The 14,473-nt window shown below is 45.0% G+C and overlaps 1 protein-coding gene across 1 annotated transcript in view; it reads right to left on the bottom strand.

Annotated features, from left to right (window-relative positions):
• The window catches only part of RECK (reversion inducing cysteine rich protein with kazal motifs), a 283,835-nt gene that overhangs the window by 265,823 nt on the left and 3,539 nt on the right, over positions 1 to 14,473 (bottom strand). Inside the window, exon 2 of the mRNA XM_081343248.1 lies at positions 6,852 to 6,910. Within this exon, the coding sequence (XP_081199374.1) occupies positions 6,852 to 6,910 (59 nt within the window). The remainder of the gene's footprint in view (positions 1 to 6,851; positions 6,911 to 14,473) is intronic.

The following is a 14,473-nucleotide window of genomic DNA, read 5'->3' as shown; positions in this document are numbered from 1 at the left end:
CTGCCTTAGCATTTGGCCACCAGCAGCCCTGCTGCCCTTTTGCCATCCCCTTGCCCCTTCCTCCTGGCCTAACCTGGTGGTTTTCCATCCTACTGCGAAGGATGCTTTGGTTACAAAGCTAGGTCTCCTCGTATGGAGAGGGAGTGGGCCTCCCTCTGACCCATGCACTTTGCCTTCTTCACCCACCATAAGTAACCTGGCCAAGAAGAGTGAGCACAGCAGCATCAGCAGCCTCAAGGAGGAGGTAAGTGCAGGCAGCACCCCCTCAGGAAACTGGGGCTGGACTGGGTTGAGCTGCAGCGTTCTGGTGCCCTGGGAGCTCGAGGGTCAGGGCTGGGCACTTGCCCTTCGCTGCCCAGGACTCTGGGCAGCCCGCACCACTGTCTAGGAGTGCCCCGCACAGCCCAAGAGAGACGGTGAGGCTCCTCTGATGGACCATGCCCTGGTGCCCACCCCAATCCCACCCCTTCCACTGGAGATCCCTGAATCCCCCCACAGCCGTCCCCACAAGCGCCCCCCAGCCATTGACTGCTTGCCAAAAGGTTGCAAAGGGGGATCACATGACCCTGGGACACTGTGAACATCAGAAATACGAATCAGCTGCCAAGCATCCAAATGTAAATCACATGACCCTGAGGATGCTGCAACAGTCGTGTGAAAAATGGTTATGTGACTTTTTTCAATGCCGTTGTAACTTCGAACAGTCATTAAGTGAACTTAATTAAGTCAATAAGTCAAGGACTACCTTACGTTATCACTTTTTCCCTTTTTTTTATCAAGTTCTTGACACCTTGCTAGATGACTGGTGGTACTTGAATATTGCCTTATCCTAAAAGTGGTACAATCAGTGAAAAGGTTGAAAAGCCCTGATCTATAGGACTACCGCTCCCTAAGGCCAGCTACCCTTCCTACCTAGGAAATTGGATACACTTCTTTCCTTTAAATATTGCCCTTTTATGGCATTTAGCAAGTATGCCTTTTCTGTGGCAACCCCTGCCTTATGAAACATCCTTTCTAAAGATTGGCAAGCCTCCACTCTCCTAGCCTTCAAAAAAGCAAAAGCTTGTTTTTCTTCCAAGTGCTGGGATTGGGTGAGGTGGATGAGAGGATTTAAGAAGGATATTGGAAGCTTAATTTTGGTTCCAGGTTTTTAATGCTTATGGCTTTTATAGATACATGTATTATGCTTTTGTAATTCATGTTGTTTTAATTGTTTTTATTGGGAGATGCCTGGAGTTCAATGTAAGATGGCTGGCTATATAAATGCTTAAGCAGACAGAAAGTATGACAGGTATAAAGGCTGCAAATATCATGCCTTTCCTGCTGATGCAAAGACTGAAGCTATAATGTACCATCTATTTAAATTGTTAGATGGAGATAAAGAGAAAGCAGTAAATAAAGTTCAAAAGTGGTGGAAAGTGACTGGCCAATCTTAGATACTAAATATGGATTGCTAGCTAGCAGACTGAATATTGGGACTGCCTGGGTAGAATTCTCAAAAATAATACTCCAAACATATGGTCTATTAAACAAGGAGCACAATGAATAGATTTGACAATAGTGCTCAGCAAGGAGGTTTACATATGTTAAGCACTGACAAAAACAGCCAAGCTGCTGTCACATATAACAGTATTTAGTTCAAAAGGCTGTATGTATGTATGTATGCATGTATGTGCTAGAGGTTTCCAAGCACAAGATGGGAGAATTAGAATACTTAGTTGTGAATGAGAATACATTTAGGGTTTATATAGTAGTATGATGAGTGCCAATATCTAGCTACACATCTGTTCTAAGGAAAAGGTATTGATCATCTGATCAAATGTTGAAATTGATCTTGAAATTCTGAAATTAGGGAAGCAAAAAGAGAGATTACTATAAAAATGATGGACTCCAGTAAGCCTTATATAACATGTGTTTAATAATGCTCAGACCACATAAACTCATAAAAAACCAAGTATAAATAACTATATCACTGTGGCTAAAATAGTTGGAACAAAGGAACTTAGCAACCCTAGATTTAATTCTAAATAGTGACAGTGATATGGTGCAAGATGTAGATTAATGGGACCATCAAACAAGATAGAACAATTTCTACAGTTTATCAGTTCTAAAGGCAAGTATCATTTGCTACTTACAAATTATAAAAGCTGAAAAACTTAGAAAGAAGCTCAAACCAGTGAATTTAGACCGTGTACTCATCCTTTTAGACCATGGAAGAGAAAGATAGTAGAAACCATTTTGCTGTTTATTTATTTTAACCATTCATGAGCCAATGGAGCACCCAAAACTATGAATTGAAATGGCAGAGTTCACACTTAAAGCATGGTATGCTTTGTTCCAGTATAAAAACATAGTATGTTTTGTGCTAAGCTTAAAGAATGGTTCTGAGCTTGGAACTTTTAAGCTTTGAACTTTTATTTATTTATTTATTTTATTACATTTATATACCGCCCTTTCCCGAAGGACTCAGGACGGTTTGTTGTTGGTGTTGTTAGCTGCGAAGTCGTGTCCGACCCATCGCGACCCTATGGACAACATTCCTCCAGGCCTTCCTGTCTTCTACCATCTTCTGGAGTCCATTTAAGCTCACGCCTACTGCTTCAGTGACTCCATCCAGCCACCTCATTCTCTGTCGTCCCCTTCTTCTATTGCCCTCGATCTTTCCCAGCATTAGGCTCTTCTCCAGTGAGTCCTTCCTTCTCATTAGGTGGCCAAAGTATTTGAGTTTTAGCTTCAGGATCTGGCCTTCTAAAGAGCAGTCAGGATTGATCTCCTCTAGGACTGACCGGTTTGATCGCCTTGCGGTCCAAGGGACTCGCAGGAGTCTTCTCCAGCACCATAGTTCAAAGGCCTCAATTCTTTGGCGCTCAGCCTTCCTTATGGTCCAACTTTCACTGCCATACATTGCAACTGGGAAGACCATAGCCTTGACTATACGCACTTTTGTTGACAGGGTGATGTCTCTGCTTTTTAGTGTGCTGTCTAGATTTGCCATGGCTTTCCTCCCGAGGAGCAAGCGTCTTTTAATTTCTTGGCTACAGTCCCCATCTGCAGTGATCTTGGAGCCCAGGAAAACAAAATCTGTCACTACCTCCATTTCTTCCCCATCTATTTGCCAGGAATTGAGAGGGCCAGATGCCATGCAGTAGTATACCTGATGGTCATCTGAATTAAATTCACCCATTCCTGTCCATTTTAGTTCGCTGATACCTAAGATGTCGATGTTCAGTCTTGTCATCTCTTGTTTGACCACGTCCAGCTTTCCTTGATTCATGGATCTTACATTCCAGGTTCCTATGGAGAAAAAATCTTTACAGCATCGGACTTTCCTTTCACCACCAGACATATCCACAGCTGAGCGCCCTTTCGGCTTTGGCCCAGTCGCTTCATTCTTTCTGGCGCTACTAGTACTAGCCCTCTGCTCTTCCCCAGTAGCATATTGGACGCCTTCCGACCTGAGGGGCTCATCTTCCAGCGTCATATCGTTTTGCCTTTTGGTACTGTCCATAGGGTTTTCATGGCAAAGATACTGGAGTGGGTTGCCATTTCCTTCTCCAGTGGATCACGTTTTGTCAGAACTCTCAGCTATGACCTGTCCGTCTTGGGTGGCCCTGCACGGCATAGCTCATAGCTTCATTGAATTACGCAAGCCCCTTCGCCACGACAAGGCAGTAATCCATGAAGGGGCAGGACGGTTTACAGGGTGATTAAAAAAAAAAACCAAGATACAAAAGTTAAAAACAAATTTTAAAAAATATATTTGTCCCTGCATAAATAAAACCCCAGTTAAAATTAAGATTAATTCTCAGCCTGGGCCAGAGAGCTCGAAGAGCCAGGTCTTCAGGTCCCGGCGGAATGAACGGAGGTCGGGGGCAGTCCTCAGCTCCACTGGCAGCTGGTTCCAAAGGACAGGCGCCCCCACTGAGAAGGCCCTATCCCTGGGTGTCGTCTGCCGGCAATCTCTTACCGGTGGCACCCTGAGAAAACCCTCCCTGTGGGAGCGCACTGGACGAAGGGAACTTGATGCCGGCAGCAGGTGTTCCCTCAGATATCCCGGAACTTTTAAGGGATATTTGTCAACTCTACAATGAGCATGGCTGCAGCCATTTTTTCTTCTCATTCTAGGTTGCCACATAGAATGGAGGGAGGGGGTTGCCAAGGTGCTTTGTTAGTCAAAATAATTTTCTGTCCTGTGGGAACCAAGGTCATCTACTGCTCCCACGACCAGGGACTGGGCGTTGTATAAAAAAGCCCACCAAATGAATATATTGGGGGACATAGTTGCTTGCATACTTTGTAATTGGGTAATTGTTACTTGTATTCAGACTTAGTTTCACTTTTGATCATTCCAGTACTTTGTAACTAATAAACCTGTTCTTTGAGGAATTTTCAAACTTCAGTTCTGCTTTATTCATCTCTGTCTGTTGGAACCATGACATCAAACCAAGTCTCCTAAAACTTTTGCTTTTTTTCCCCAGAGTGCTGGGCCCCAACTGCCTACCCATCCTTTAGGAGAGCGGTGAAGACTCAGCGAAGATTTGAAGATGGAGGAAAATAATGGAGCCTTTGCTGGCCACAACAGAACTCCGGCTGTCGGAGTGCAAGCAACCGCTCTAGCCACTGAGGAGGCGTCATTGGCAGGGGCTTGGCCAAAGTCCAGGTTGATCCAACCTGTGAAGCTGGTACCGCAGGGGGGGAGCTACAATCCTGGCAGACCTCTATCAAGCCGAGGCTGCCCCTCAATGCAGGAACACTCCTGTAGCCGCTGAAGAGGAACTCAGGGTTTTATCCAACCACCAAAATCATGTGTACCAGCCACTGTATTGTTCCTGCCCGAGAGCAAAGGAAATACTGTAATATGGACTGTGGTTGATCTATTTTCCAAACAAGCTCATTTCATCACTTCTTCAGGGCTTCCCTCTGCTCAGAAACTGGCCAATATGTTTTTGAAGCACATCTATCAGCTCCATAGAGCTCCTAAGCGGATTCTTTCAGACAGAACTTCACTGTGAAGTTCTGGGGGGAGTTCGTTAAGCTTATTAGGTCTACTCAGGGACTCTCATCGGCTTTTCATCTGAGTACTAATAGGGCAGCTGAAAGTGCAAACTTAATGATAGAGCAGTAGCTCAGATGCTATGTTAATTACCAGCAGACTAATTGGGCTGATCTTCTGCCTTTTGCTAAAGTAGCCTATAATACTGTGCGCAGTAGTATTGGTCTTACACAATTTAAAATAGTTACTGGGAGGGATTTTGTGCCTATGCCTGAGTACCTCCAGGAGCCACCTGCCTCCCAAACTTTGGATCAGTAGGTGGCCTCCTTCCAAAGTGTTTGGACGAACGTAACGAAAGCTTAACCCAAGCCGCTAAGTTTACAAGGAGCTGTCTGATAAGAAACGCTCCCCTCAAAGACCATTTTATGCTGGGGAAAAGGTTTATCTTTCAACTAAATATTTGAGACCCAGCAAAAAATTGGGGCCAGTTTCTGGGTCCTTTTCCTATCACCAAAATCATAAATCCTGTTACCGTGGAGTTAAAGCTTCCATGGCTTTTAGGGAAAGTCCACCCTGTATTCCATTATAGTCTGTTTCTGAATCCTTTTTAAGACCTATTCTAAAGAAGCTGCCAGGTCCAATAGTGGTAGAGGGAGAAACACATTATGAGATAAAATGAATTCTTGATTCTAGGTTGTAGAAGGGGAAGTTACAATATCTCATTCAGCGGAAAGGCTATCCACTGTCAAAGGTCACGTGGGTGAAACGTACATAAGTGAAAGCAGAAAGGTTAGTACAAAAATTTTACAACAAATATCCTCACAAGCCTCGAGGAAATGCTTAATGTGCTTTTTGTTTCCCCTACAGGAGACTCTCTCTTTTTAAGAGGGGCCGACTGTCAACTCTACACTGAGAGTGGCTTCCGCCATTTTTTCTTCTTATTCTAGGTTGCCACATAGAACGGAGGCAGGGAGGTTGCCCAGGTGCTTCATTAGTCAACATAATTTTCTATGGGAAATGGGAAATTTTCAATGGGAACCAAGGTCATCTACTGCTCCCATAACCAGGGACTGGCCATTGTATAAAAAAGCCCGCCAAATGAATATACTGGGGAACGTAGTTGATTTCATAGTTTTGTGGATGGGACATTATAACTTGTAATTGGGAAATTACTTGTGTATTCAGACTTGGTTTCACTTTTGATTGTGCCGATACTTTGTAACTAATAAACAGGTTCTTTGAGAAATTTTCAAACGTCCAAGTTCTGCTTTATTCGTCTCTTATCTGTTGGAACCATGACAATATTTCATGAATCATTAATACGCCTGTTTCCTGAGGTATTAGCCCAGGTAGTATTATTTCCCCAACAATCAACTATGAAAACAATGAATTTATTTAAATTTTCTACAATTGTTTTATTCATTGTTCATATTAATTTAATTCCACTGTCATCTATGGTCCAAGTGCATGTTTCCAGCTTATTAGCAATATGTTTCTGAACATTTTTGCATGTTGTATGTAATAATAAACTGTTATCTGGTTAAAATTTTCAGTTGCAATTCAAAATAACAAAGTTGCATTCTGGGAATAAGCAAGAAGGAAGGTGATATACAAAACAGAATCAAAAAATGCAAACAGAATTAAAAATATAAACTGATTTATAAATTATGAAAGAACTGGGAGTATGATTACTCATACCATTAAACTTAAAATGCCCTCATAATTAAAATATGTTCATGAAAATATCTGGGTGACACTAAAGATCTCAGGCTTAACACTTCACCATTAAAGGTGATAAATACATGGAAATATATAACATTAGAATACAAAGTTTGGCATAAATTCAGAACTAACTTACCAGTTCACAAACATCATGACACATTAAGTTATTCTTCGCAAGGTAACAGCATGATGCACCTGTACGAAAACATACTTTTCAACCTCAATAAAATATTTGCATTTTGTAATGTTAATAGAACTTTATTTTTATGTTTGTTGTTTAGAACTTCTACTTTAAAACTGAACACTGAAATGACAATCATTGCCAAGCTTCTTACAACAGCACATAATCAAAGCAATAAAATTATACAAACTCAGTAAGATGTTTAATTCAAAAATTAGGGGTAAAAGACAAAATATAGGATACTACAACAGACCTCCTCCCCCATTCCTTCATTTATTATTGAAGCACAAAAAAGGTACAATTTTTCCCCCCAAGTTTTTTATAGCCAGGCTGACTTGTCTTTTATGAGGTAAACTACTAATGAACTCCTCTCCTATCAAATGGTTGTTTATACCTAGCAATCTTCTAGTATTTTCCAATCTCACTTTAATTTTTTGCAATAGTCTCATTGCCAGGAAATTTCTCCTTAGCTGTAGGTTTCTTCTCTCCTTGATTCGTTTACATCCATTGCTTCTTCTCTTGCCTTCGGTGCTAGAAAATAAGTTGACCCCTTCTTCTTTGTGGCAGACCCTCAAATACTGGAACACTGCTATCATGTAACTCCTAGACCAGGGTTGTCAAACTCAATTTCATTGAGGGTCGCATCAGCATTGCGGTTGCCCTCAGGGGGCCGGGTGGGTGTGGCCTGCATGGGTGTGGCCTACTGGGTGGGCATGGCTAGAGTGCGTATGGCCTACTGGGTGGGCATGGCCAGCTCTACCTCATTCGCATCAAGGGTGCCTATGGGGGCCTTGGCAGGAGTGGGACAGATCTGAGGGTCTCTGGCAGAAGGAGGGTCTCTGGGCCAGGGCCAAGGCAGTGGGGGCCATTCCCTCACTGTTTCCAGGATGGCTTCGCGGGCCGCATGAAACCACTTCGCGGGCCGGATCTAGCCCCCGGGCCTTGTGTTTGACATGTCTGTCCTAGACTCTTTTCACTAGACTAGACATACCCAATTCCTGCAACCATTCTTCATATGTTTTAGCCTCCAGCCCCCCTTTGTTGCTCTTCTCTGCACTCTTTCCAGAGTCTCAACATCTGTTTTATATTGTTTATATTGTTTTATATTTTATATTCATAGGAAAGGTGGTGGAGATTGCAGAATAGACTTATATGCAACCAGCACCACCAAATGGATTTGTAACTGGCTGACAAGCCATACACAGTGAGTAGTCCTTAATGGTACTATACCTATATGGAGGGAAGTAAACAGTGGGGTACCACAAGGTTCTGTCTTGGGCCCAGTACTCTTCAATACCTTCATAAATGACTTAGATGGGAGAATAGAAGGGGAACTCATCAAATTTGTAGATGACTCTAAGCTGGCAGGAATAGCCAACACCCCAGAAGACAAGCACAGAATCAAAAAGACTTGAACAATGGGCCCTACCCAACAAAATGAATCATAATGTGGAGAAGTTTTTACACTTAGGGAGAAAAAAACCAAAGGTATAAGTATAAATTAGGTGAAACCTGGCTCAAAAACAAAAACTGTGAGAGGGATTTTTGGGATAACCATGACCTGGATGACCAAGAATCTTCAGTCATTTAGCTATGCACTCTGGGATGAGCACCCTTTGAATGGTACAGGAGTATGAATGGATTTCCAGAAAAATTGCAGACTATAGGAACCATTTGCGCTTCAGTTTGAGATGCAGACAACAGACTCATCCCCAATAGCCTGCGCCTGTATTCAACAGTGAAGGGACACAGGTCAGAAAACATCCTGCAGAAAGCACAGCTCCACAACAGACCTTTCAGAAGTTCCAAGAAGGCTCCACACCCAGTTGCACTATTCAGGTGACCCTGAGGACACAGACAAATCTCCAACTAGCCTCCAGGACTCTCTAAAAAAGGCAAATGACCAGTTGTCTGCAAGGAATATAAATCCTTCCATTCCCCACCATCTAGTCAGAGCTGAACAAGCTTCTTGGATGAGAAGCAAAACATTTTCAAAGAAAAACAAAAAAGTCCAGTTGCCTTTTGAAAAAGCACCTTTGGGATGACTTTGTGCAGCAGCAGCAAAAAAGCTAATACAGTCCTTGGTTGTACAAACAGAGCCACATAATCAAAATCATGTGACGTATTAGTACCACTTGATAAAACGTTAGTAAGATCAGATCAGGAATACTGCATCCAGTTTTAATCACCACGCTACAAAAAAGATGTTGGAAAAAGTGCAAAGAGAACTAAAATGATTAAAGGCCTAGAGACTAAAACATATGAAGAAAGGTTGCAAAATTTGTGTTTGGCTAGTCTAGAGAAAAGAAGGACTACAAGTGACATGATAGCAATATTCCAGTATTTGAGGGGCTGCCACAAAGAAGAAGGGATCATATTATTGTTCCAAGCACCAGAGGGCAGGGCAAGAAACAATGGATGGAAACTAATCAAGGAGAGAAACAACCTGGAATTAACGAAAAACTTCCTAATAGTGAGAAGAATGAATCAATGGAACACCTTGCCTTCAGATATTGTGGGTGTTTCATCACTGGAGGTTTTTATGACAAGTCTGGACAACCACTTGTCTGAAATGGTCTCCTGCTTGAGCAGCGGGCTAGACTGGAAAACCTCCAAGGTCCTTTCCAGCTGTATTCTGTTTGATTGATTCTTTGTTTTCAAGAGAAAAGATTTCTTCTCTGAGAATCAACAGTATATATTGCATGAAGCAAAAAATCTGAAGTGATGCTAAATGGGCAAATAATCATACATATAACATGTACAAAGCACCATTTAGGCTGCTGGCTAGAATTACTGCACAGCAGGTTTTTTAACATTAGCTTTACAATGTGTAAACCCCTAAGGATATGGAAAGAGAAAAGAGGTAGCCTTAGATTCTAACGCAATGACATTTTTTAACAATAAAAAGGAACTTGCTGCTGGTAGTAGATATATCTATCCTTTAAGTTTCCATTCAAATTTCATGAGCAATTGGAAAGAATTCAGAGCTGATGGTCAAGTTTGATTTCTCATGGCTCACTTCATGTAGCATCTACAATTTACTGGATAAATTTACTGGTACTGGATAAGAAATGTACTTCCACCTATTCTCCATTTGTTACCAATATATTTGCAAGGTATTTTTTATAATTCTCTTTTTTTCTTTTTTAAAATTTATTTCTGTGGCTTGCAGGAACAACTCATGCAAGAATGCATGCTGTGGTCAAAATATTACCAATTGGCAATGGTCAGTCAATGTAAGATTGCAACGAAAAATTGAATTGAGTATTTATTATACCACATATACCCACCCTTCATCAATAGACTCTAACCATCAAAACAGCAAATAATGAACCAAAAATGAATTACAACAGACAAAATTATACCATAGAAAATATTGAAATCAGTTTTGATTACCTTATTTATCATCATCCCCAAAGGACTCAGAGGGACCTGGGTATAAGCCATGGTGTGAGGGTGGCCTAAAATTACATCGGCTGCCCCTAGAGGTGGGAGCTCTATGGGGTATGCCCTACCCAGCGTGTGTGTTCCAGACCACCCCGGGAACAGAGTCGCTACCTTCGTGAGAGGATGGTGGTTGACCTGTTCTCGGGGTTTACCCAGCTTGAGTGGCAGTGAAGCTGGGTTGTTGGTATGGACACCCATTCACCTCTGTTTAGATCCTCCTAATCATCTAATTAATATGGGACTGCCCTCTCCTGGAATTGCTCCTTATGCCTCATTTTCGCTATACTAGCACGGACTTGTTCGCCCTCAGGGCCCCCCCCTCCTGGGTGCGACCCGCCTCTCTAGCCAACTATAATCTTGATGAAGGGCCCAATTGTTGGGACCCTGAGAGATGGCCGGGCAGGGGCAGGGGCCTCCGATATAAATTTAAGATGAGGCTCCTGGTTAGTTTCTTAGCTAAATTTTTTGTGGGGTTAGGGAGGGGGGTGGGAATTTCTTATGGTTGTTCGGCAATGGGGGGTAGTCCAGCAACCGTTGTTCAGGCCAGGTCCGGAATTGATCGCGTGAGGGGGGAGCGGGATTCGGTTGCCCCTGGAGCTCCAGAGCGGGTCGTGGGATTACCTATTCCCACGACGTTAGGGAATGGCAGCAGGTGTATGAACAGAGGGCCGTATCGATATCCGGGAGGGCCTCTCCGCTGCTTACAAGTAGTGAGGCGCTCCGACCCTCTGTTTCTGCCCCGAGGTCCCGGGAGCGAGGATGAGCAGCCACCTGAGCTCCGGTTGGTGTATCTGAACGCCAGGTCTGTTGTTAATAAGGCTCCCCTTGTCCGGGATCTGGTCGAGGGTGAGCATGCGGACCTGGCTTGCATCACGGAGACTAGGTTGGGCCCAGAGGGCGGTATTCCTCTGGTTGATCTTTGCCCACCAGGTTTCCAGGTGCTACACCGGCCTCGGGCTCAGGGTGGGGGGGGAGTGGCGATTGTTATGAGGGAGACCTTGTGTCCGCGGGAGACCACCGTTCCCCAGATAGTCGGGTGTGAGTCTCTCTTCTTGAGATGCGGCCCTGGTGCGCAGTTGGGCTTGCTGCTGGTGTACCTTTCGCCTAGTCACGCAGCAGCAGCCCTGCCTGAGCTTCTCGATATCCTCTCTGGGTTGGTGATTGAGTTCCCCAAACTTATAGTTTTGGGTGACTTCAATCTACCATCCCTGGGAGGATCATCTGAGTTAGCTCGGGAGTTCATGGCTTCCATGACGGCCATGGACCTGACGCAAGTAATTTCTGGACCGACTCATGTGGGAGGCCACACCCTTGACCTGATTTTCTTATCTGGACGGTGGTTAGATGACTTTGGTGGGGGCTCTCCAACTGCTATGCCCCTGTCATGGACGGATCATCACCTCCTGCGGCTGGTCTTCCGTTTTGCCACTCCCCACCGTGGGTGTGAGGAACCAACTAGATGGTACCGCCTCAGGCGCTTAATGGACCCTGAGAGGTTCCAGGCGGCGCTGGGATCCCTACCTGCCTCCTCTGCTCATAGCTCGGCAGATGCCTTAGTGGAAGCCTGGGAAAGGGCAGCCACGGAGGCTCTTGACCGAGTTGTACCCTTGCGGCCCCTGACCCGGTGCAGATCCCATCGAGCTCCATGGTTTTCTGTGGAGCTTCGGGAGATGAAGAGTCGGAGACGGGGCCTAGAGAGCTGTTGGAGGTCCAGCCGATCCGAATCCGACCGATTGCGACTAAGAACCTATATTAGGTCTTATCTCGCTGCGATAAGGGTGGCGAGGTCTAATCACTTTGCTACTCTTATCGCGTCCGCAGATAATCGCCCGGCCGCCCTGTTTAGGGTGACTCGCTCCCTCCTTAATCAGGTGAGGGAGGAACCCTTGCAGGGTCGTGCCGAGGAGTTTAACCAACATCTGTCGGACAAAATCGCTCGGATTCGGACCGGCCTGGACTCCAACTGGGCAGAGTCTGATGATCAGGACACGGGCGGTCTTGCCGATATTACCTGGGAGGAGTTTGATTCTGTGACTCCGGAGGAAGTGGACAGGATTATGGGGAGGCTGAGCTCCACCACATGTTTATTGGACCCGTGCCCTTCCTGGCTGGTTTATGCAGCCCGGGAGAGGACACGAGGCTGGTTCCAGGCGGTTATATCTACCTCTTTGAGTGAGGGTAGTTTCCCCGCCGTCTTGAAAGAGGCGGTGGTGAGACCTCTCCTCAAGAAGCCTGCCTTGGACCCAGCTGTGTTGAATAACTTCCGTCCGGTCTCCAACCTTCGCTTTCTTGCGAAGGTTGTTGAGAGTGTGGTGGTGCATCAGCTCCCTCTGGTTCTGGATGAAGCGGATTATCTAGACCCGTACCAATCAGGTTTCAGGCCCGGGTACAGCACGGAGACGGCATTGGTCGCGCTGGTGAATGATCTCTGGAGGGCTCGGGACAGGGGACATTCCTCTGTCCTAGTCCTATTAGACCTCTCAGCGGCTTTCGATACCATCGACCATGGTATCCTGCTGCGGCGTCTCAAAGGATTGGGAGTGGGAGGCACGGTTTTGCAATGGTTTTCCTCCTGTCTCCTGGGACGTTCGCAGTCGGTGTTGGCAGGAGGGCAGAGGTCGACCTCGACGTCTCTCGTTTGTGGAGTTCCTCAGGGGTCGGTCCTCTCGCCTCTCCTGTTCAACATCTATATGAAACCGCTGGGTGAGATCATTCGTGATTTTGGAGTTGGGTATCATCAGTATGCTGATGATACCCAGCTTTTTATTTCGACCCCAAACCACCCCAGTGATGCCCTCGACGTGATGTCCCGTTGCCTGGAGGCGGTTCGGGTCTGGATGGGGAGGAACAGACTTCAACTCAACCCCGACAAGACTGAATGGCTTTGCATCCCGGCATCCCGGGTTATTCAGGACATTCTATCTCTTTCTATGGGGGGTGAACTATTACCTCCCGTAGATAGGGCTCGCAACTTGGGAGTCCTCCTAGATTCACGGCTCACTCTGGAAAACCACATAGTAGCTGTGACTAGGGGGGCCTTCGCCCAGGTTCACCTGGTGCGCCGGTTGCGGCCCTATCTAGACCGGGATGCCTTATGTACGGTCACTCACGCGCTCGTGACCTCTCGTCTGGACTACTGCAACGCTCTCTACATGGGGCTGCCCTTGAGGACCACTCGGAGGCTCCAACTGGTACAGAATGCAGCCGCGAGAGTTGTGTTGGGAGTCTCCCGATACTCCCATGTTACACCTCTGCTCCGTGAGCTGCATTGGTTGCCAGTTGTCTTCCGGGTGAGATTCAAGGTACTGGTAATGGTGTTTAAGGCCCTACATGGCATGGGTCTGGAGTACCTTAGGGAACACCTGCTGCCGGCATCAACCTCCCTCCGCCCTGTGCGTTCCCACAGAGAGGGCTTCCTCAGGGTGCCACCGATCAGAGAATGTCGATTGGTGGCCCCCAGGGGGAGGTCCTTCTCTGTGGGCGCCCCGGAGCTATGGAATCGGTTACCGGTTGAGCTCCGGATGGCGCCCGACCTTCGCTCCTTCCGTCGCGATCTAAAGACATTCTTGTTTGAACAAGCCGGCCTGGCCTGATGGGGGATGGGTGGGTTTTTTTTACTGTTTTTTAATATTTGTATTTATTGTTTTTAGTGGGCACATGTTTAATCCTTTTTAACTTTTGTATCTTTGTATTTTTATATATTTGCCCTGTTCACCGCCCTGAGTCCTCCGGGAGAAGGGCGGTATATAAATAAAATTATTGTTGTTGTTGTTGTTGTTGTTGTTGTTATTATTATTATTATTATTATTCTTTTTAAAATGATTTTTGCATAATACTTCGAAGTTGAAATTGATGTTTAAACCATCAAATCCAAGCAAAGCAAGAATTCAGATTAAAGCATTTTCAACAGATGGCTGCCCAAACTTTATTTGAAAATATTTAGTGACATATATTCAACCACTTTCTGCAATTTATACCATTCTTTGTTTTTAACTGTTCAATTGAAATTTGCCTTCTTTCAACTTAAGACTATTATTCATCATGGGACATTAAAGAACAAAACATACCTTACTATTGAATAACTAAATACAGCAAGGTCGTGATTAATAGAAGTTGGACTAATGTGATAT

The sequence above is a fragment of the Vipera berus genome (genome assembly GCF_964194415.1).
Source record: "Vipera berus genome assembly, chromosome: Z".
Lineage (NCBI taxonomy): Eukaryota > Metazoa > Chordata > Lepidosauria > Squamata > Viperidae > Vipera > Vipera berus.
This window is presented reverse-complemented; position numbering and strand designations above follow the sequence as displayed.